At 40.1% G+C, this 21,383-nt stretch overlaps 1 protein-coding gene across 1 annotated transcript in view; it reads left to right on the top strand.

Moving 5' to 3' along the window:
• ZFR (zinc finger RNA binding protein) overlaps nucleotides 1-3,743 on the top strand; it is a 90,341-nt gene extending 86,598 nt beyond the window's left edge. The window contains exon 20 of the mRNA XM_032136003.2: nucleotides 2,144-3,743. Coding sequence (XP_031991894.1) covers nucleotides 2,144-2,323 — 180 coding nt within the window. The 3' untranslated portion in view covers nucleotides 2,324-3,743. The remainder of the gene's footprint in view (nucleotides 1-2,143) is intronic.
• Nucleotides 3,744-21,383: the final 17,640 nt, after the last annotated feature.

Raw genomic sequence — 21,383 nt, 5'->3', positions numbered from 1 at the left:
CACTCAGCCAATTTTAATTTTCATTTGGAATTGGAAATACAAGAGAACTGCTAAGAAAAGTTCAACTCTACCAGATACCAAAACATCCTATAAAACAACAGAAATTTAAACAATGTAGTTATGGCACGGAAGTAGACAGATAAACCTTTGGAATGGAAGAGCCTTGAAGTAGACCATTAGATATAAGGGAATTAATGTATGACAGACCTGATGCTTCAAATCAGTGGAAAAAGATGAATCATCAGCAAAGTGGTGTTGAGATAACTGGCTAATCATCTAAGGAAAAAATTAAGCTATACATATATACAAGTAAATACCAACTGACTTAAGGAGCCACACATAAATTATCAAAATATTAAGAAAAATATAATTTTTACATAGGCAAGATCTTTTTAAGAAGGCTGTAAATACAGGAAGCCGTGAAAGATATTATTGGAAATTTCATATGGTATCTTTAAACTTAAGCAAATGAGCCAGCAAAAATATGCTGCACCTCACTGATTGATTAAAAAATACACGTTGGCTGGCCCCAGTGGCTCACATCTGTAATCCCAGAACTTTGGGAGGCCGAGGCAGGCAGATCTCCTGAGGTCAGGAGTTCAAGACCAGCCTGGCCAACATGGTGAAACCCCATCTCTACTAAAAATACAAAAGTTAGCCTGGCATGGTGGCACGCGCCTGTGATCTCAGCTACTTTGGAGGCTGAGGCAGGAGAATCACTTGAACCCTAGAGGCGGAGGTTGCAGTAAGCCAAGATCGCGCCACTGCATTCCAACCTGGGCAACAGAGCAAGACTCTGTCTCAAAAAATAAATAAATACAAGTTATAGCTGGGCATGATGGCTCACGCCTGTAATCCTAGCAGGTGGGCAGAGTTCAAGACCAGCCTGGGCAACATGGCGAAAATACCCCGTCTCTACAGAAAATAGAAAAATGAGCCAGGTGTGTTGGTGTGAGCCTGTGTTCCTGGCTACTCGGGAGGCTGAGTGAGATCTGAGCCCAGGGAGGTCGAGGTTGCAGTGAGTTGTGATGGCACCACTGCACTCCAGCCTGGGCAACAGAGTAAGACCATGTCTCAAAAATGTTGTAGATAACAATTAGATACTGTTTTGCCCATCATACTTGTGAGAATATTTTTCCGTTTATAGTATCCAGAAGGGGGGAAGCAGACTCGCATACATATTACTAGTGGATATATTAATCAGTATAAATTTTGGGGAGCTTCATTTGTTAGTACTTACCACTTTTATATGTCCAGCGGTCCCACTGATTAATAAAAGTTCTTTCTCCAGAACTTCTCACATAAGTGCACAGAAACATCTTAAAACAAGCATTCATTGTAATACAGTAATAAAAATACTTGGAGGCCAGTCGCGGTGGCTCACGCCTGTAATCCCTGCACTTTGGGAGGCCGAGGCGGGCGGATCACGAGGTCAGGAGATTGAGACCATCCTGGCTAACACAGTGAAACCCCGTCTCTACTAAAAATACAGAAAATTAGCTGAGCGTGGTGGCGGGCACCTGTAGTCCCAGCTACTTGGGAGGCTGAGGCAGGAAAATGGCGTGAACCTGGGAGGCGGAGCTTGCAGTGAGCGGAGCTTGCAGTGAGCCGAGCTTGCGCCACTGCACTCCAGCCTGGGCGACAGAGCAAGACTCCGTCTCAAAAAAAAAAAAAAAGTACTGAAACCAGCCTAGTGTTTACCAGTAGAAAATTAGGTAAATAAGTTTGGTACATCCACATGAGTATAATTACAGTTCTTAAATTATATACTGTCTACCAAATGCCTAGGAAGGCCATCAGCAACCATTCTGTTAAAGCAGGTAGCTCCCATTTTTCTTTGTTTTCAACATCCTGCTTGTTTCTTTGATGTCACCTCTCATAATTTTTGTAATTTTGTGTGTGTGTTAAAGTTTTGTGTTTTTTTACTTAATGTTTAAGAAAACAAAATGGCATGCACACAGAAAAGCTAGGAAATAAAAACATGAGAACATAACAGATTATTTCAGTTGTGAAAGTAATTCCTTTAAATATTTCTTTCATTATACATGCTTTTTAATGTTGCATTTGGAGGGAGGTAAATGTAATAAGTATTACTACTTGGGGTTTTTCAGTTAACTCAAAATTCTGACTCTCTTTGTTGCAGTTTGCATTGAGACTCCTTGCATTCCGCCAGATACACAAAGTTCTAGGCATGGATCCATTACCGCAAATGAGCCAACGTTTTAACATCCACAACAACAGGAAACGAAGAAGAGATAGTGATGGAGTTGATGGGTTTGAAGCTGAGGGGAAAAAAGACAAAAAAGATTATGATAATTTTTAAAAACTGTCTGTAAATTTTCAGTGTTAAAAAAACAGGTGCCCACTTGTTGGCTGTTTTTCATTCATAATAATGTCTACATTGAAAAATTTATCAAGAATTTAAAGGATTTCATGGAAGAACCAAGTTTTTCTATGTCATTAAAAAATGTACAGTGTTAGGTATTATTTGAATGGAAAGGCACCCAAAAAAAAAAAAAAAAATGTACTCCGACTAGGGGGAAAACAGTAGTTCCGATTTTTTCCCATTATTTTTTTTTTATTTTCTGGTTGCCCTAGCTTCCCCCCCTATTTTTGTGTCTTTTATTAACTAGTGCATTGTCTTATTAAATCTTCACTGTATTTAATGCAGGATTTGTGCTTCAGTTGCTCTGTGTATTTTGATTTAGAGGTTTTGTTTGCTTTTTGACACTAGTTGTAAGTTACTTTGTGTTATAGACGATATCCTTTACCCCTTCTTAATATTTTACAGCAGTACGTTTTTTTGTAACGTGAGACTGCAGAATTTGTTTTTCTATATGTGAAGGATTACAACACAAAAAGTTACCCTGCCATTCGAGTGCTCAGAACTGAATGTTTCTGCAGATCTTGTGGCATTTGTCTCTAGTGTGATATATAAAGGTGTAATTAAGACAGAATTCTGTTAATCTAATCAAGTTTGCTGTTAGTTGTGCATTAGCAGTATAAAAGCTAATATATACTATATGGTCTTGCAACAGTTTTAAAGCCTCTGCATAATTGATAATAAAAATGCATGACTTTTTTGTTTTTAATAGACTTTTAAAATTATAATTTTAGGTTTAACACGTAGATCTTTGTACAGTTGACTTTTTGACATAGCAAGGCCAAAAATAACTTTCTGAATATTTTTTTCTTGTGTATAAGTGGAAAGGGCATTTTTCACATATAAGTGGGCTAACCAATATTTTCAAAAGAACTTCATCATTGTGCAACTAACAACAGTAACTAGCCCTTAATTATGGTGACAGTTCCTTATTGGTGTGTGTGAGATTACTCTAGCAACTATTACAGTATAACACAGATGATCTTCTCCACACACCCCATCACCCAGATAATTTACAGTTCTGTTAACAGTGAGGTTGATAAAGTATTACTGATAAAAAATGAAGATTATCTAAGGAAAAAAACAGAAAATTATTTGGTGTGGCCATCTTATTAACATGCTTATGTCTCCTACACAAAGCTAAATATTCTAGCAGTGATGTAATGAAAAATTACATCTTACTGTTGATATATGTATGCTCTGGTACACAGATGTCATTTTGTTGTCACAGCACTACAGTGAAATACACAAAAAATGAAATTCATATAATGACTTAAATGTATTATATGTTAGAATTGACAACATAAACTACTTTTGCTTTGAAATGATGTATGCTTCAGTAAAATCATATTCAAATTTATTGAGTACTGCATCTTGTTATTCCTGACAAATGTTTGTTGCTTAAGCACATAATTTTCAGAAAATTTTGTAATTCAATACTATATTGGCTTAATTTCTTTCTAGGGTCAGAATCTTCCCCCAGAGTCTTAGAGGGCCAGGAAACCATAGGAGACCACGGGGGAAATAGAGTAGGAGACTCAGACTTTTCTCCCAGATTCATCACATATAGATTATCTAATCTAAAAACCTGAAAATTGTCAAAATCTGAAACTTTTTGAGGGCCTACATGACATTCAAAGGAAATGCTCATTGGACCATTTCAGATTTTCAGATTAGGGATACTCAACTGATAGAAATATTCCACAGTCCAAAACAGTTCTGGTACCAAGCATTTCGGCTAAGATATACTCAACCTGTACTGTCTGTTTAACTTGGACAAGGCTTTTTTTCCCTTTTTAAATTTTTCTGGGTCTCATTTTACTCTCTTTTAGAATTTCGTTCCTCACAGTTCTCTTAAAAGGGAAGAATGCTGGCCTGGCATGATGGCTCACGCCTGTAATCCTAACACTTACGGAGCCTGAGGCAGGCAGATCTGCTTGAGCCTAGGAGTTTGAGACCAGCCTGGGCAACATGACGAAACCCCGTCTTTACTAAAAATACAAAAATATTGGCTGAGCATGGTGGAACATGCCTGTAGTCTCAGCTACTCAGGAGGCTGAGGCAGGAGGATTGCTTGAGCCTGGGAGGTCAAGGCTGCAGTGAGATCACGCCACTGCACTCCAGCCTGAGTGACAGAGTGAGATCCTGTCTTAAAAAAAAAAAAGGGAACTGACCTTTACTACATGTTGATTCTGGGCACCATGCTAGGTCTTTTTATGTATTTTCCCATTTAAAACTATCGTAAGTGAATTGTAGGTAGTAAACATAATATTTTTTAGATGAGGAAACAAGCCCAGAATGGCTAAATGTAGATTATACACCTTATGTCACTGTTTAAATGACAGTTTCAAAGTTCATGGTCAGCACTTTGCCAGGCTGCTTCCTTCACCCTCCAATTATGTACTAAAGATGTTTTCAGCCCATCTGGGACCAAAATTTTGCATTTGGTTTGAGTGTCTTCATCCAAAAATGCAATTGGTACCATTAAAGTTTCTTACTAAAATAATTATTTCTGTATTTTTTACATAGCTTGTTTTCATAGCTGTGGCTAGACCCACATTAGTTATATGAAAGAGTAACTTGGATTGAATATTCCGTAGTATCCTCTGCTTTGACAGTTCTTTTGTTTGGTTGTTTTGTTTTTTGAGACGGTCACGCTCTGTACCCCAGGCTGGGGTGCAGTAGCACGGTCATAGTTCACAGCAGCCTCGAACTCCTGGGCTCAAGCAATTCCGCTTAAGCCTCTCAAGTAGCTAGGTCTAGAGGTGTGCACCACTACACCCAGCTCCTTTTTTGTAGAGATGGAGGCCTTGCAGTATTGCCCAGGCTGGTCTCAAACTTCTGGTCTCAAGGAGTCCTTACCCACGTCGGCCTCCCAAAGCACTGGATTTACAGGCATGAGCCACCACACCTGGCCTGATTTTGTTGTTTGAGACAGTCTCGCTCTTGTCACCCAGGCTGGAGTTCAGTGGCGCTATCTTGGCTCACTGCAACCTCTGCCTTTCAGGTTCAAGTAATTCTCGTGCCTCGGCCTCCCGAGTAGCTGGTATTACAGATGTGCACCACCATGCCCAGCTAATTTTTGTATTTTTAGTGGTGACAGGGTTTTGCCATGTTGGCCAGGCTGGTCTTGTGAACTGCTGGCCTCAAGTGATCCACCTGCCTCGTTCTTCCAAAGTGCTGGGATTACAGGCTGGCCTGATTTTTTTAAGTCAACAGTATTGTAAATAATTTTTCTGCTTACTGAAAAAAAGCAGAAGTCTTGTTTTTGCATGGTCATTACATTATTATGTGTTATGAATTTATAAGCAGTTCCTTTAGAGGAGCCACCATTTTTTGAATTTGACAGAGCTATTTTATTTAAAAAATTTTCCCAGTAAAGGACAAATACTGGCCAGGCACGGTGGCTCACGCCAGTAATCCCAGCACTCTAGGAGGCCGAGGCGGGCAGATCACCTGAGGTCAGGAGTTCAAGTCCAGCCTGCCCGTGGTGAAACCCCGTCTCTACTAAAAATACAAAAAATTAGTCGGGCGTGGTGGTGCACACCTGTAATCCTAGCTACTCAGGAGGCTGAGGCAGGAGAATCGCTTGAACCCAGGAGGCAGAGGTTGCAGTGAGCTGAGATCACACCATTGCACTTCAGCCTGGGCAACAAGAGCTAAACTCCGTCTCAAAAAAACAAAAAACAAAAAAAGGACAAATACAGGGTCATACAAAGATGATAATGTTCATAGCAGTGGTCTGAAACTTGACTGTTCATGAGTCATCTCAGGAACATTCTAAAAGTTAAGATTTCTGGCCAGGCGTGGTGGCTCATGCCTGTAATCCTAACAGTTTGGGAGGCCAAGGCAGGCAGATTCCTTGAGCCCAGGAGTTCAAGACTAGCCTGGGCAATGTAGCAAAACCCTGTTCTAAAAAGTTGAGTTCTAAACCCTAACTGCAAAGATTCTTACTGAGGTAGGCCAGAAAAGCCTGAGAATCTGCAGTTTAAGATGACTATATTAGGTAATTTATTTGAATGGGTGGTTCATACACATGATATTAAAAAAGTTGACAGGTATAAGGTGATGTATAGCATAAAACAAGTATTCTCCTTTACCTTGCCTTCCAATTATGTTATCTCCCTTCCAAGAGGCAGTGTCAGCTCTTTGTGTGTCCTTCCACAGATGATCACTGTATGTGTTAGCATAAATGGATGCATCGTGTTTGTTCTTTACAAAAATGATAGCATACTGTGTATGATCTACACCTTGCTGCTTTTTATTTAAGGTATCCTGGAGTCTTGGAGGTTATTATGTATCAGTACACATAGAGAAGCTGCATTTCTAACAATCACTATAGGATCATTCCAAATTAGACTTTTTGTTTTTCTTAAATTTTATGTGGGAGACTACGCCATTGCACTCCAGCCTGGGTGACGAGCAAAAATCCATGTCAAAAAAAAAAAAAAAAAAAAAAAGCCAGGCACAGTGGCTGATGCCTATAATCAGCACTTTGGGAGACTGAGGCAGGTGGATCTCCTGAGGTCAGGAGTTTGAGACCAGTCTGGCCAACATGATGAAACCCCCTCTCTACTAAAAATACAAAAAGTAGCCAGGCATGGTGGCGGGAGCCTGTAATCCCAGCTACTCGGGAGGCTGAGGGAGGAGAATGACGTGAACCCAGGAAGTGGAGCTTGCAGTAAGCCAAGATCGTGCCACTGCACTCCAGCCTGGGTGACAGAGCAAGACTCTGTCTCAGAAAAAAAAAAAAAAGCCAAGGAGAGGTGGCTCACGCCTGTAATCCCAACAGTTTGGGAGGCTGAGGCAGGCAGGTCACGAGGTCAGGAGTTCGAGACCAGCCTGACCAACATAATGAAACTCCATCTCTACTAAAGATACAAAAATTAGCTGGGCATGGTGGCGCGCACCAGTAATCCCAGCTACTCGGAAAGCTGAGGCAGAAGAATCACTTGAACCTAGGAGGCGGAGGTTGCAGTGAGCCAAGATCACACCACTGCACTCCAGCCTGGGCAACAGGGCGAGACTCCATCTAAAACAAACAAACAAAAAAATGTACATGGTTCTGATACAAATTGTGGATCATGCTTTAATAAATGCTTTATAGCAGTGACCATAATATACTATATGGTGCAAAACTAAACTATATTTTAAATTTAGTATTAAGAGTATTTTGTCATCAGCCAAATCATGTATCTATAGTTATCAGTATATTAATTGGAATATTAAGCAAATCGTAATATCCCCATTCCGTAAGGAATTTTTTTTTAATACTTTAAGTTTTAGGGTACATGTGCACAACATACAGGTTTGTTACATATATATACATGTGCCATGTTGGTGTGCTGGGCCCATTAACTCGTCATTTAACATTAGGTATATCTCCTAATGCTATCCCTCCTCCCTCCCCCCACACCACAACAGGCCCTGGTGAATTTTATTGATTACCTGTAGTCTAGGTAATTTTAGTCTTCCTTTATCTTGCTTAATGTAATAATATTGGGTGTAAAATAAAATCTGGAAATATGAAACAGTTATATTACTAACTTAAAGCCTGAATTTTTTTTTTTTTTTGAGACAGAGTTTTGCTCTGTCCCCCAAGCTGGAGTGCAGTGGCGCAATCATGGCTCACTGCAACCTCTACCTCCCAGGTTCAAGCCATTCTCCTGCTTCAGCCTCCTGAGTAGCTGGAATTACAGGCAAGTGCCACCACACCTGCCTAATTTTTGTATTTTTAGTAGAGACAGGGTTTCACCATGTTGTCCAGGCTGCTCTCCATTTCCTGACCTCAAGTGATCCGCCAGCCTCGGCCTCCCGAAGTGCTGGGATTACAGGTGTGAACCACTGCACCTGGCCTGAAAAATATTTTTTAACATTAATTAAGCTGATTCTATGTTAAATACAAAGCTAATATATTCACCTCATTCTAATATAATCCCAAGTGAGACATGCTATTTAATATTAAAGAAATTGGGTCTTTAAAAGAGTTTGGAAAGGACTATTCAGTTTAGCAACAAACCTAATGTGAAAGCCTTTTTCTAAAAAGAAGCAACCTATTGAATAAAAGTATGAAAAGGTGATTAAATTGATTGTAGGAACTGATTACTCTAAAAATACATGAAGATTAAGAGTTCAGGCTGAGTACAGTGGCTCACGCCTGTAATCCCAACACTTTGGGAGGCCCCAGTGGGCAGATCACCTGAGGTCAGGAGTTCCAGAACAGCCTGGCCAACATGGTGAAACCCTGTCTCTACTGAAAATACAAAAATTAGCTAGTGTGATGGTGCATGCCTGTAGGCCTAGCTACTCGGGATGCTGAGGGAAGAGAATTTCTTGAACCTAGGAGGTGGTGATTGCAGTGAGCCAAGATCATTCCACTGCACTCCAGCCTGGGCAACAGAGCAAGACTCCATCTCAAAAAAAGAAAAAGAAAAATGAGAAAACTTGATGACACAGGGCTTGTGTTTTGACATGGTAACAATTTGCTAAAGCTGAGAGTAGGGGCCACTCCCTTTAGAAGATAAATTTTAGACATAACCTGTTCTGAGCAGTTTACCACAGCCTCCATCATTTCCTATTTGTCTACCAGGCTAGCCCCGTTGGCATTTGATTTTATTATATCTCAGACCCCAGACATTTTACCTATGTATTCTTCCAACTTTAACATGGAACCATATCTGCTAAGCTTGGGAAAAATCTCTAGTTATTTTCTATTCTAAATTTTTAAATTCTGTAATCAGGCATTTCCTATACATTAGGATATTTAATCCTCCTCTACTTAATGTAACAGACAACCACAGAGAAACACTTGTGCTTTCTTCACTGATTTTTTTCAAAAGAAATATCAGGAAGAAGGCCTGAAATTTAAGCAAGCTACAGCCTTAAGAAAATCCGTCCTTTCATTGGAGAGACCAAGTCCATTTACCTTCTTAAAATCTCAGTCACATTGGAGTAGCGTGCCTGTCATCCTGTCTGCTCTCTGGACTAAAAGAAAGAGGTAGAAGAAAGGGCATTGGGAGTTGAAGAAGAAGAAAACATAGATGAGCTAAAAGGAAAATAAGATATTTCTAGATGACAAAATTTTTAATTGTATTGTTACTGGAAAGGGGTCCCAATTTCTTGGATCTCACTCAAGAAAGAATTCAGGGCAAGTCCATAGAGTAAGGTGAAAACAAGTTTATTAGGAAAGTAAAGGAATAAAGAATGGCTACTCCATAGGCAGAGCAGCAGCCTGGGCTGCTCAACTGCTTATACTTACTGTTACTTCTTGATTATATGCTAAACAAAGGGTGGATTATTCATGAGTTTTCTGGGAAAGGGGTGGGCAATTCCTGGAACTGAGGGTTTCTTCCCTTTTTAGACCATGTAGGGCAACTTCCTGACATTGCCATGGCATTTGTAAACTGTCGTGGTGCTGGTAGGAGTGTCTTTTAGCATGCTAATGAATTATAATTAATGTATAATGAGCAGTGAGGATGACCAAAGGTCACTTTCATCACCATCTTTGTTTTGGTAGGATTTGGCCAGCTTCTTTACTGCATGCTGTTTTATCAGCAAGGTCTTTGTTACCTGTATCTTGTGCCAACCTCCTAACTCTTCCTGTGACTACAAATACCTAACCTCCTGAAAATGCAGGCCCGTAGGTCTCAGCCTTATTTTACCCAGCTTCTATTCAAGATGGAGTTGCTCTGGTTTGAATGCCTCTGACATATTTTCCCCCTGCCTTTTATAAGAAAACCCTTAATCCTGAGTTCTAGAGGGACAAAGATCCATCTTCTGTAACTTCAGGGTGAATAAGGGCAATGATATTCCTGCCTAACAAAGTAGGGTCTCTTGTATTTGTGGTAGAGAGGCACTCAGTAAGAAAGCATCAGTATGGTGAGGGCCATTCATAACTTTGAGTTCCAACAAAAGGTAATATCTAGAAGATATTAAGTGTTCAATTTAAGAAAACATTCAGTAAGCTTATCCTGCATTCCTACACAAAGAGTACAACAGCAATATATTCTACAACAGTAAAGCAAAATAAGTAAAATTATCCCAAGTAAACTAAATAGAAGACTTTCCATGAACTGGGCAACTGTTGGAACCAAGCTGATACAGGGTTGCCAGCTGATTCCAATATGTGCCTAGAATTAGAATACTTATCCAGACTTTTTTCACAGTACCCATTCATCTCTTGTTTTTTCTAAGCTGTAGCCAAAGATCACTGGTTGGTTCACAGGAATAAGCAGTTGGTCTAAATTGCAGAATTAAAAAAAACTTAAAAACTACTGATGAGACTAGAATCTAATCACAGGTGTATCATAGTTCTTGAAACCTGATTTTTTCTCTTTCCAGTCTCCCATTTTTACTAAACACAAATCATACTAAGACCGATTTGCTTGCAAAAATAAGCTTTTTTTGAAAAGATAAATCAGGTAGAGAGAAAACAAATATAGTCCAAATTTTGTTCACGGGAATATACTTTACACAATTGTTAAAAGCTGTAAATAGCTCAAAAGAAAAGTTGTCTTGACTCTGAAAAACAAAACAAAGGATTAGCAATATTTTAAGCAAAAGGTCAAAAAAGATTACTTCAGTCTTCTATTAGTTCAGTCCATGCAGTTAACTCCTGTTGATATTCGTGAACATTTCAACTCTCCATGAGAGTCCTGAAAGTTTTTTCCTCTATTCTAATGTCACAGTCTTCAAAGTTGTCAGAAACCTGCATTCAACAGCACTTGTCAAAGTCCTATAGCTAATATACACCACCTTTTGAAGAGGATTAAAACAAAACAACAATAGTCTGTGGATGACAAAAACTCTTAGACCAGACATTATTTAAGCCACAATAGATTAGGAATTTTGGTTACCTCTATGGCACACAATAACTTTACATAACATAAGTATTAATAACACACACTAAGTCATATCAGAATTATAGAAGTTTCCCATAATTTTGGAACACATACCAATAATGTATTTATACAAATATAGTGCAAAGAAAGCCACCATTTCATATTTGGCAATGCTTCCTATATGATTTTTATACCAAATAAGCCAGTCTCACCTTTGCATTAATGTACTATTAATGTTAAACCCAATTCTTAATAAAACCTTGGCTGGGTGCGGGGGCTCACGCCTGTAATCCCAGCACTTTGGGAGGCCAAGGCAGGCGGATCAACTGAGGTCAGGAGTTCGAGACTAGCTTGGCCAACATGGTGAAACCCCATCTTTACTAAAAATAGAAAAAAGTTAGCTGGGCGTGGTGGCAGGCGCCTGTAATCCCAGCTACTCGAGGCTGAGACAAGAGAATCGCTTGAACCCGGGAGGCAGAGGTTACGGTGAGCCAAGATCATGCCATTGCACTCCAGCCTGGGCAACAAGAGTGAAACTCTGTCTCAAAAAACAAACAAACAAAAAACAAAAACAAAAAAACCATTAATTTTTCACAAACCGTCAGCTTTATCCTAACTTGAAACAATCATTTAACCCTTTAAGCAAAAAAAAATCCCACATTCCCATGCCTCCTTAAAATATTTTACTTGGGGCGGGTGCAGTGGCTCATGCCTATAATCCCAGCACTTTGGGAGGCTGAGGTGGGCGGCTCACGAGGTCAGGAGATCAAGACCATCCTGGCTAACACAGTAAAACCCCATCTCTACTAAAAATACAAAAAATTAGCCAGGCGTGGTGGCAAGCGCCTGTAGTCCCAGCTACTTGGGAGGCTGAGGCAGGAGAATGGTGTGAACCCGGGAGGTGGAGTTTGCAGTGAGCAGAGATCACACCACTGCACTCCAGCCTGGGCCTGGGTGACAGAGCAAGACTCAGTCTCAAAAAAAAAAAAAAAAAAAAAAAATACATATATATATATAAAAACCAAAAACACATTTCACTTTTCTTACACACCTTGCATGTAAAACTGTTTTTACTTCCCAAAAATTACTTAAGTCACATGAACTAAAAGACATTGCACCTTTTACTTTTCTGACAAAATATTTGAATTAAGCTCTCATTTTATAAGCCAATTAATCAGAGCTCTTTCATACATAAACAAAACACACAGCACATATAAATAGGCAGACAGAAGAAGATCCAGTAGTTGTAAGATTTTTCATTTGCCAGTTTCTTTTCTTTCTTTTTTTTTGAGATGGAGTCTCGCTCTGTCACCAGGCTAGAGTGCAATGGCACGATCTTGGCTTACTGCAACCTCCACCTCCCAGGTTCAAGCGATTCTCCTGTCTCAGCCTCTGAGTAGCTGGGATTGGAGGCACATGCCAACATGCCCAGCTAATTCTTGTATTTTTAGTAGAGATGGGTTTCACCATGTTGGCCAGGATGATCTTGATCTTTTGACCTCATGATCTGCCCACCTTGGCCATCCATAGAGCTGGGATTACAGGTGTGAGCCACTGTGGTTGACCTTTTTTTTTTTTTTTTTTTGAGACAGAGTCCTGCTCTGTCACCAGGCTGGAAAGCAGTAGTGTGATCTCAGCTTACTGCAACCTCCACCTCCTGGGTTCAAGCAATTCTCCTGCCTTAGCCTCCCAAGTAGCTGGGACTACAGGCATGCGCCGCTATGCCCAGCTAATTTTTGTATTTTTAGTAGAGACGGGGTTTCACCATGTTGGCCAGGCTGGTCTCAATCTCCTGACCTCATGACCTGCCCCTGCCTCAGCCTCCCAAAGTGCTGGGATTATAGTCTTGAGCCACTGCGCCCAGCCAATTTTTTGTATTTTTAGTAGAGACAAGGTTTCACCATGTTAGCCAAGCTGGTCTCAAACTCCTGGCCTTAAATGATCCACGTGCCTTGGCCTCCCAAAGTGCTAGGATTACAGGTATAAGCCACCTCGCCCAGCCTCATTTGCCAGTTTCTTAATTGGATTATGGGCTTCAGGGTAGAGCCCTTGGAGGGAAAGACCAGGAAAGCATACAGTTTCTATGACAGGCACAGCTGGAAGACAAAAACAGACCCCCAAAATGAAGGGTCCCATTTTTATACTGAATCCTGGATCCCCAAAAGAGAAACACAACAGAACAAGACAGTGCAGATATTTTACCATGCATTTCTTTGAGTCTCACTCTGTTGCCGAGGCTGGAGTGCAGTGGCACAACTTCGGCTCACTGCTACCTCCACCTCCCAGGTTTAAGCAATTCTCATGCCTTAGTAACCGAGATTACAGGCACGCACCACCATGCCTGGCTAATTTTTGTGTTTTTAGTAGAGATGGCGTTTTACCATGTTGGCCAGGCTGGTCTCCAGCTCTTGACCTCAAGCAATCTGCCTGCCTTGGCTTCCCAAAGTGCTATAATTAACAGGCGTGAGCCACCATGCCTGGCAACTTACATTTCATTGCAAAACAATCTGAAGCCAATTAGCCCATTCCCCATGGGAGTCTTATCTCTCAGTGTTGGGGTTGGGATATTGCCCTACCTTCCACGTGGCCAAGAGCATGCTTCTCTAATCCAAACGTACAAAGAGCTGAGCATCCTCCCATAACTGCCATTAGCCATCCCCAAAGTATATTTCCTACCTAGCTATTACACATCAAAGCACTCTCATAATGTAAAATAATTTCTGAGGCCCAGCGCAGTGGCTCACGCCTGTAATCCTAACACTTTGGGAGGCCGAGGCGGGCGGATCACCTGAGGTCAGGAGTTCGAGACCCGCCTGACCAACATGGAGAAACCCTGTCTCTACTAAAAATACAAAGTTAGCCAGGCGTGGAGGCACATGCCTGTAATCCCAGTTACTCAGGAGGCTGAGGCAGGAGAATCGCTTGAACCCAGGAGGTGGAGGTTGAGGTGAGCCGAGATCGCGCCATTGCACTCCAGCCTGGGCTACAAGAGCGAAAACTCTGTCGCAAAATAATAATAATAATAATAATAATAATAATAATAATAATAATAATAATTTCTGATACCCCCCAAAATAAAAACCGACAGATAACGCAAAGCAAAACAGAACAGAGCCTTAGATTTTGAGAAGGATCTATTCACTTCTAATTCCTGGGATTTCATGAGGAAAACAGATGTTTTTCCCAAAACGGTCTGTAGCACCTCCTCTGTTTTTCTCAAGGAGTCCCAGACTGTTACAGCTTGAATAAGCTGACTTTTATCCATAGAGCTCTTAAAAAAAAAACAAGAAAGAAAAAGAAAAAGTCCTCTTTAATCTCTTATTGCCTGACTTTAGCCAGGCTAAACTGCCAATATTTCTGGCTTTTGAATTTTACCAAAAGTAACCTCACAGGTTACAGCATTGGGCAGTTTCCATTGCTCTTCCCAGAAGGGGCTTAGAGCAGCCAATTTTGAGCTTGCAATGACTTTTAACTGCTCGAGATAATCTTTAGAGCTTACTATGACATGAATTCCAAATTTGTGGTCCACTGAATGGCAGAGACCAAAAGAAAGTACTGCCACATGGTTACAAACTCAAGCCACTCAGAGTGGGGTGGAATGATCTTCTGACCAGGAATTTCAGCATGTGGTCTCTGGGCAAGATCAAAGAGTGGACAATTGCCCTCAGTAATAGAAAAAATGGAGAAAGGGAAAAAAGCATTGCTTGCAGCAGGGTGGGGAAGGCAAGGTCAGAGAAACACTCACCCACTGCAGCAATGCTGAATCAAAAGTCAGACAGCCACTTGTCACTAGCAAAGAGATCTTCTCCAGCATCACATTAGCTCTCAAGTTTCCCCTTTGGGAAGAAAAAGGTTCTCTATGTCCCATGATCCTGTACATGCCTAGTCCCATCACCCATAGGTGTCGCTTCCCATTTTTGTCTATAAATCTTCCACCACTTGGCTGTGCTGGAGTCTCTCTGAATCTGCTGTTATTCTGGGGGCTGCTTGATTCGTGAATCATTCATTGCTCAATTAAACTCCCTTAAATTTAATTTGGCTGAATTTTTTCTTTTAACAGATAGTACAAGAAGTGGGTAATTACTTGGCTTGGATCCAGTGAGATGCCTCTTACAACTGACTGAATCAGAAAGAAACTGGTGGTAAACAGTAATATTACAGGGGGTGTAAGATTTGACTTTTAAAAATTCATGGGGGTGTTTGTGTTCTACCCCTTTGTTTCATTTTTCTTATATGCTTAGGTAGGAAAAAAATCATTGAATAAGTTAATCAAGGGCACCTGAGAGTAAAGCCAATATTTTAGATAAAAGTGGGATCCTTAATTTCTGGAAAACTGAGCTCCTTCTGACTTATACGTTAAACACAAAAAATAGCATAGTCTTACAGAAACGATGAAATCTTACTAAAGGTAACTTACAGTGGAACGTTCTGAATGAACCACGACAGACTGAAGTACATTTAAAAATAAAGACTCCCAAAAATTAAAATCTGCTAACCTTTTAACTTAGTTACTATCCCCATCTAAAGGAAATAGACTACAGCACCAACTGACTGACTTTGAATAAGTAATGGGGTACATTTTACCTGAGTAAAGGATGGCATCGGGTTAGAGGCCCTCCCCTCAGTAAAGTCCCTCTTGGTTAAAAATGGTTTAAAGATGACAGAGCCCCACCGGGGCAAGTTTGAGCCTTGCCAGTTTAATATTTGGTGCCTCCATGCAGCCAGCTGGGTGGCAACTTGCAAAATTGAGAGGCTTTTGCCTGTGGTTCCATGAGACAGAAAAATATTATTTTCCTTTGTGTTGCAGCTTGGCCCCCAGGGCTGTGGTGCAGCCAGCAGGTCACTAGGGCCACTTGGGGAAAGGGAACCCAGAAGCCTGACATGTCAGCAAAACAGTAAAAATTTCTTACCAGTCAGACTTCTGCCTCTCTCTCCCTGTACGAACTGGTTGAATGAATGATAAAAATCATTATCTCCTGTGAAGTTTTGGTTAATGAAAAAAAAGGATTTATGAGGCTATTTTTGAACTATAGCCAATCTGGTAAGCTTTATGTGTCTTCCTATCTCATTCTGTCATAAAGAGGAGTTCTTTAGGATAGAACATGGGCTTAAAACCCCATAAGCCAGCTGCTCAAGATGGCTCAACAAACTGGTTAATAACAAACCTTACTGAAACAAACAAACAAGAAAACTGGATGAGGTCTCCATCTTGTTTTATGTCCTTGGGAACTTGACCTTGTGACAACATGACGGTACTTTCTCTTGGTCTCCACCTTCCAAGGAAGAAGAATTTTAAAGTTCATGTCATAGTTAACTCTAAAAATTACCCTAAGTAGTTAAAAGCCATTACAAGCTCAAAATTAACTACTCTAGACTCCTTCTGGAAAAGGCAATATAAACCACCCAGTGCTGTAACTCAGTAACTAAGATTTTGTCCTTTCACAGTGACAGCCCAGGTTCAATTCCTGACTTAGAAAATAAGTCCTTTCTTGTTTAATATCTGCATAGCCATTACCATTTGTTGATTGTCTTCCCCTTCTGTAACCATCTTGAATTTTCCTTTCTCAGAACACCTGTAAGTTTACTTGGTAAAGTTTAAAAGTCAGAAATATTGGCCATTTGATCTGGCTAAAGTAGGGTAATTTAAAAGAAATTTAAAAAGATTTTTTTAAAAAGAGCACTATTTTTAAAAGTCAGCTTAATTAAAAACAGATATTCAAGCCCTAACAGCCTGAGACCCTTTGGGAAAAACAGGAGATGCTAGAGAGCCCGTTTTTGGAAAAACCTGTTTTCTTCATGAAATCCCCAAAATTGAAAATGGATAGACTCCTTTCAAAATCTAAGTCTCTGATCTGTTTTGTATTACATTATCCACCATTTTTTACTTTTGAGGTTATCAGAAACTACTTTACATTATAAGAGAGATTTGGTGTGTAATAACTAGGTAGAAAATATATTTTTAGGGGTGTCTAATGACAGTTATGGGGAAACACTCAGCTCTACACATTTGTATCAGAGAAACATACTCTTGGCCACCCTTAAGAAGCATGGAGATGTCTCCAACCCCAGTGAGAATGAGACTCTCATGGGAGATGGACTAATTACAAAATGGATTGATTGGCTTTAGTTTGCCATATAATGAAATACATAGTAGTAACATTACACTGTCTTCTCCAATAGGATTTCCCTTTGTAGGGGGATCCAGGATACAATATGAAAATGAGCCCCTTGGCATCCTGGCTAACACAGTGAAACCCCATCTCTACTAAAAATACAAAAAAAATTAGCCGACCGACGTGGCGGGCGCCTGTAGTCCCAGCTACTCCGGAGGCTGAGGCAGGAGAATGGCGTGAACCCTGGGGGGCGGAGGCTGCAGTGAGCCGAGATCGCGCCACTGCACTCCAGCCTGGGAGACAGCGAGACTCTGTCTCAAAAAAAAAAAAAAAAAAGAAAAAAAAGAAAATGAGCCCCTTGGCCAGGCACAGTGGCTCACACCTGTAATACCAGCATGTTGGGAGGCTGAGGTGGGAGAATCACGAGGTCAGGAGTTTGAGACCAACCTGACCAACATGGTGAAACCCCATCTCTACTAAAAATACAAAATATTTATCTGGGTGTAGTGGTGGGCACCTGTAATCTCAGCTACTTGGGAGACTGAGGCAGGAGAAATGCTTGTACCTGGGAAGCAGAGGTTGCAGTGAGCCCAGATTGCGCCACTGCACTCTAGCCCAGGTGACAGAGTGAGACTCCATCTCAAAAAAAAAAAAAAAAGAGACCCTTAATTTTGGGGATTTGTTTTTGCCCTCCATCTGTGCCTACTTATTAGGCCGCAGAAACTACATGCTTCCATAGCTGTTTCTTCCAAGGACTCTACCCAAAAGCCAATAATCCAATTAAGAAACTTAAAAATGTAAATTAAAAATATTACAGCTACTTAATCTTCTTCTGTCTGTGTAGTTACATATGTGTTGTGTGTATAATGTTTATATAAAAGAGCTCTAATTAATTGGCTTAAAGAAAAATAAGTGCTTAAATCAAATATTTTGAAAAAAATAAAAACTATAATGTCTTTTAGTTCACATAACTTTAGTGCTCTTTGGGAAATAAAAACAGCTTTAAAGATTATTGACAAAATAAAAACATTTTGTCTAAATTATACAGATTGGATATTAGGTTTACTAAATGCTTTAAGGTCATAAACTGCTTCCTTGACTTTTAAAAATTGTTCAATTTATTTTGGAGCTTTAGATTCTACATAAGGCCTGCAAACGTGGAATTAACAGTGCCCCCTAACTATACAAAGAAGGTTATAAAGAAAAGAGATTTTATATAAGAAAGACCTTGTATAATAAATTCTTGTCCTAAAATAAAATAACTGGTTATTTAAAAAGAGAGATGTTCAAGACAAGTCAAAGTCCAAAAATGTCATAGATGGTCTGTGTAAGTCGTGAAAGGACTCATGAAAGGAAATTTATGCACCAAAAGTAAAAGTTGTTAAGAGTTATCAATCAAACATGTAATTGAGACTACTGGAGAAATAGGTTCATGTACAAAGTGTGAGAGGAAAGTAAAATATGTTTTTGGTAAAAGATTATAAAAAGGCATGAGAATGTAAATTTTTGCCTAATTTAAAGGATGAAAGGATTTTTAAATTAGATAACATAAGTCTAAAAGTTGAAGCAAATTGTGGAAAAATTAATCTTGTAAAAAAAAATTCTGTGTGTGGCTAGGCACAGTGGCGCACACCTGTAATCCCAGCACTTTGGGAGGCCGAGGTGGGTGGATCACGAGGTCAGAAGATCGAGATTATCCTGGCTAACACGGTGAAACCTTGTCTCTACTAAAAATACAAAAAATTAGCTGAGCATGGTGGCAGCTGCCAGTAGTCCCAGCTACTTGGGTGGCTGAGGCAGGCCAATGGCATGAATCTGGGAGGCAGAGCTTGCAGTGAGCTGGGATCATGCCGCTGCACTCCAGCCTGGGCAACAGAGCAAGACTCTGTCTCAAAAAAACAAAAAAATTTGTGTGTGAACATACTGACTAAATTTAAAGGGTTATTATTTGGTTTTCCATAAATTGAACATTGAAAAAAAAACACAACAGGGTTTTCTTAAAAACCTGATTTACTCGGCTGGGCGCAATAGCTCATGCCTGTAATCCCAGCACTTTGGGAGGCCAAGACAGGCAGATCACCTGAGGTTGGGAGTTTGAGACCAGCCTGACCAACGTGGAGAAACCCCATCTCTACTAAAAATACAAAATTAGCCAAGTGCGATGGCATATGCCTGTAATCCCAGCTACTCAGGAGGCTGAGGCAGGAGAATCGCTTGAACCTGGGAGGCAGAGGTTGTGGTGAGCCCAGATGGCACCAATTGCACTCCAGCCTGGGCAACAAAAGCAAAACTCCATCTCAAAAAAATCTTTCACAAAAATTGTAAAGGATTACAAAAGGTTTATAAAAATCTCACCTCATGGTCAAACTGGTTAAGCATAATATTAAGTGTTTTAAACTTTTAACATCTTTAACAGACTCCCTCAAATCCAATTTCCTGCTTTCTCTCTGAGTTCAGCCTCACAGACCTTTGGGAGGTGCTTCTTCTCTGACCGAGTGTGACAGTCTTTCCTCTGGGATGGGGAAAGGTGTTGTCCTGATGACATGAAGAGACCAGTAAAAAAGGAGAACGGAGCTTTCTAAAAATGAATGGATTACTTCTCTGCCCTTATGTGGTTCCAAACTGAGTTTCTCTTGTTATTTCTTTTCAGCTGATGTACCACTGCACTCCAGCCTGGGTGACAGAGTGAGGCCCCGTATATATATGGTATGTATACATACTATATATAGTATGTATAGTATGTATACATACTATACTATATATAGTACTATATATACTATATATAGTATAGTATCTATACATACTATATATAGTATAGTATCTATACATACTATATATAGTATAGTATCTATACATACTATATATAGTATATATATGCTATATATAAAATATATATAGCATATATATACTATACATAGTATATATATATACACTGAAGCATTATTGGCAAATGTGCAACATTAAAAACAATTGAAATTGTCCCATAAGGACTTTAGTGAAATACAGCCCAATCACCTAAATTAATATATAGAACAGTAAGTCAAAAGGAGAGTGCTGGCTGGGTGTGGTGGCTCACACCTGTAATCCCAGCACTTTGGGAGACTAAGGCAGGAGGATCGCTTGAGCCCAGGAGTTCGAGACCAGCCTGGGGGCACAGTGAGATGTCATCTCTGCAAAAATTTTAAAGGTTATCTGGGCATGGGGGTATGAACATGTAGTCCTGGTTACTGGGGGACTGAGGTGTGAGGATCCCTTGAGCCCGAGAGGTCTGCACTCCAGCCTGGGTGACAGAGTGAGGCCCCTTATATATATTAATTAATTAATTAATTAAAGGGGAGTGCCTCATTTTTAAATATTATTCCTTTTTCAATCCCTGTTACTCATGAGAGGTGTCAACTCCTCAGGAATGTTAGGTCAGGAAAAGACAAAATAACTATGTAGGCGAATAACATATGAAGAAATCTACTTTATAATGTTTGGTGAAAAAAAATCAGGTCATAAAACCAAGTGTAGGCTGGGCGTGGTGGCTCTTGCCTGTAATCCCAGCACTTTGGGAGGCCGAGGTGGGTGGATTGCTTGAGGTCAGGAGTTTAAGATCAGCCTGGCCAACATGGTGAACCCCATCTCTATTAAAAATTTAAAAATTATTAGCCTGGCGTGGTGGCACACACCTGTAATCCCAGCTACTTGGGAGGCTGAGGCAGGAGAACTGCTTGAACCTGGGAGGCAGAGGTTGCAGTGAGCCAAGCTCACATCACTGCACTCCAGCCTGTGTGGCAGAGCCAGACTCCATCTCAAAACAAACAAACAAACAAAAAACAGGTGTAAATCATTATTCTTTTTTGTTTGAATAGATATGAATATACATATAGACCATTATTCCCCAAAATGTTCTTGTGGTTACCCTGTGTAGTATGATTATGGCTTGTTTTGTTTGGGGTTTTGATTTCTATTTGATTAAAATTGCTAATATCTAGTTTCTAGTATTTCTGTAATTATTTTTCCTGCTTAATAGTGAATTAATTAATAATTCTTAAATAATGATGA

The sequence above is a fragment of the Hylobates moloch genome, unplaced genomic scaffold, assembly GCF_009828535.3.
Source record: "Hylobates moloch isolate HMO894 unplaced genomic scaffold, HMol_V3 SCAFFOLD_17, whole genome shotgun sequence".
NCBI classification, from domain to species: Eukaryota; Metazoa; Chordata; class Mammalia; order Primates; family Hylobatidae; genus Hylobates; species Hylobates moloch.
This window is presented reverse-complemented; position numbering and strand designations above follow the sequence as displayed.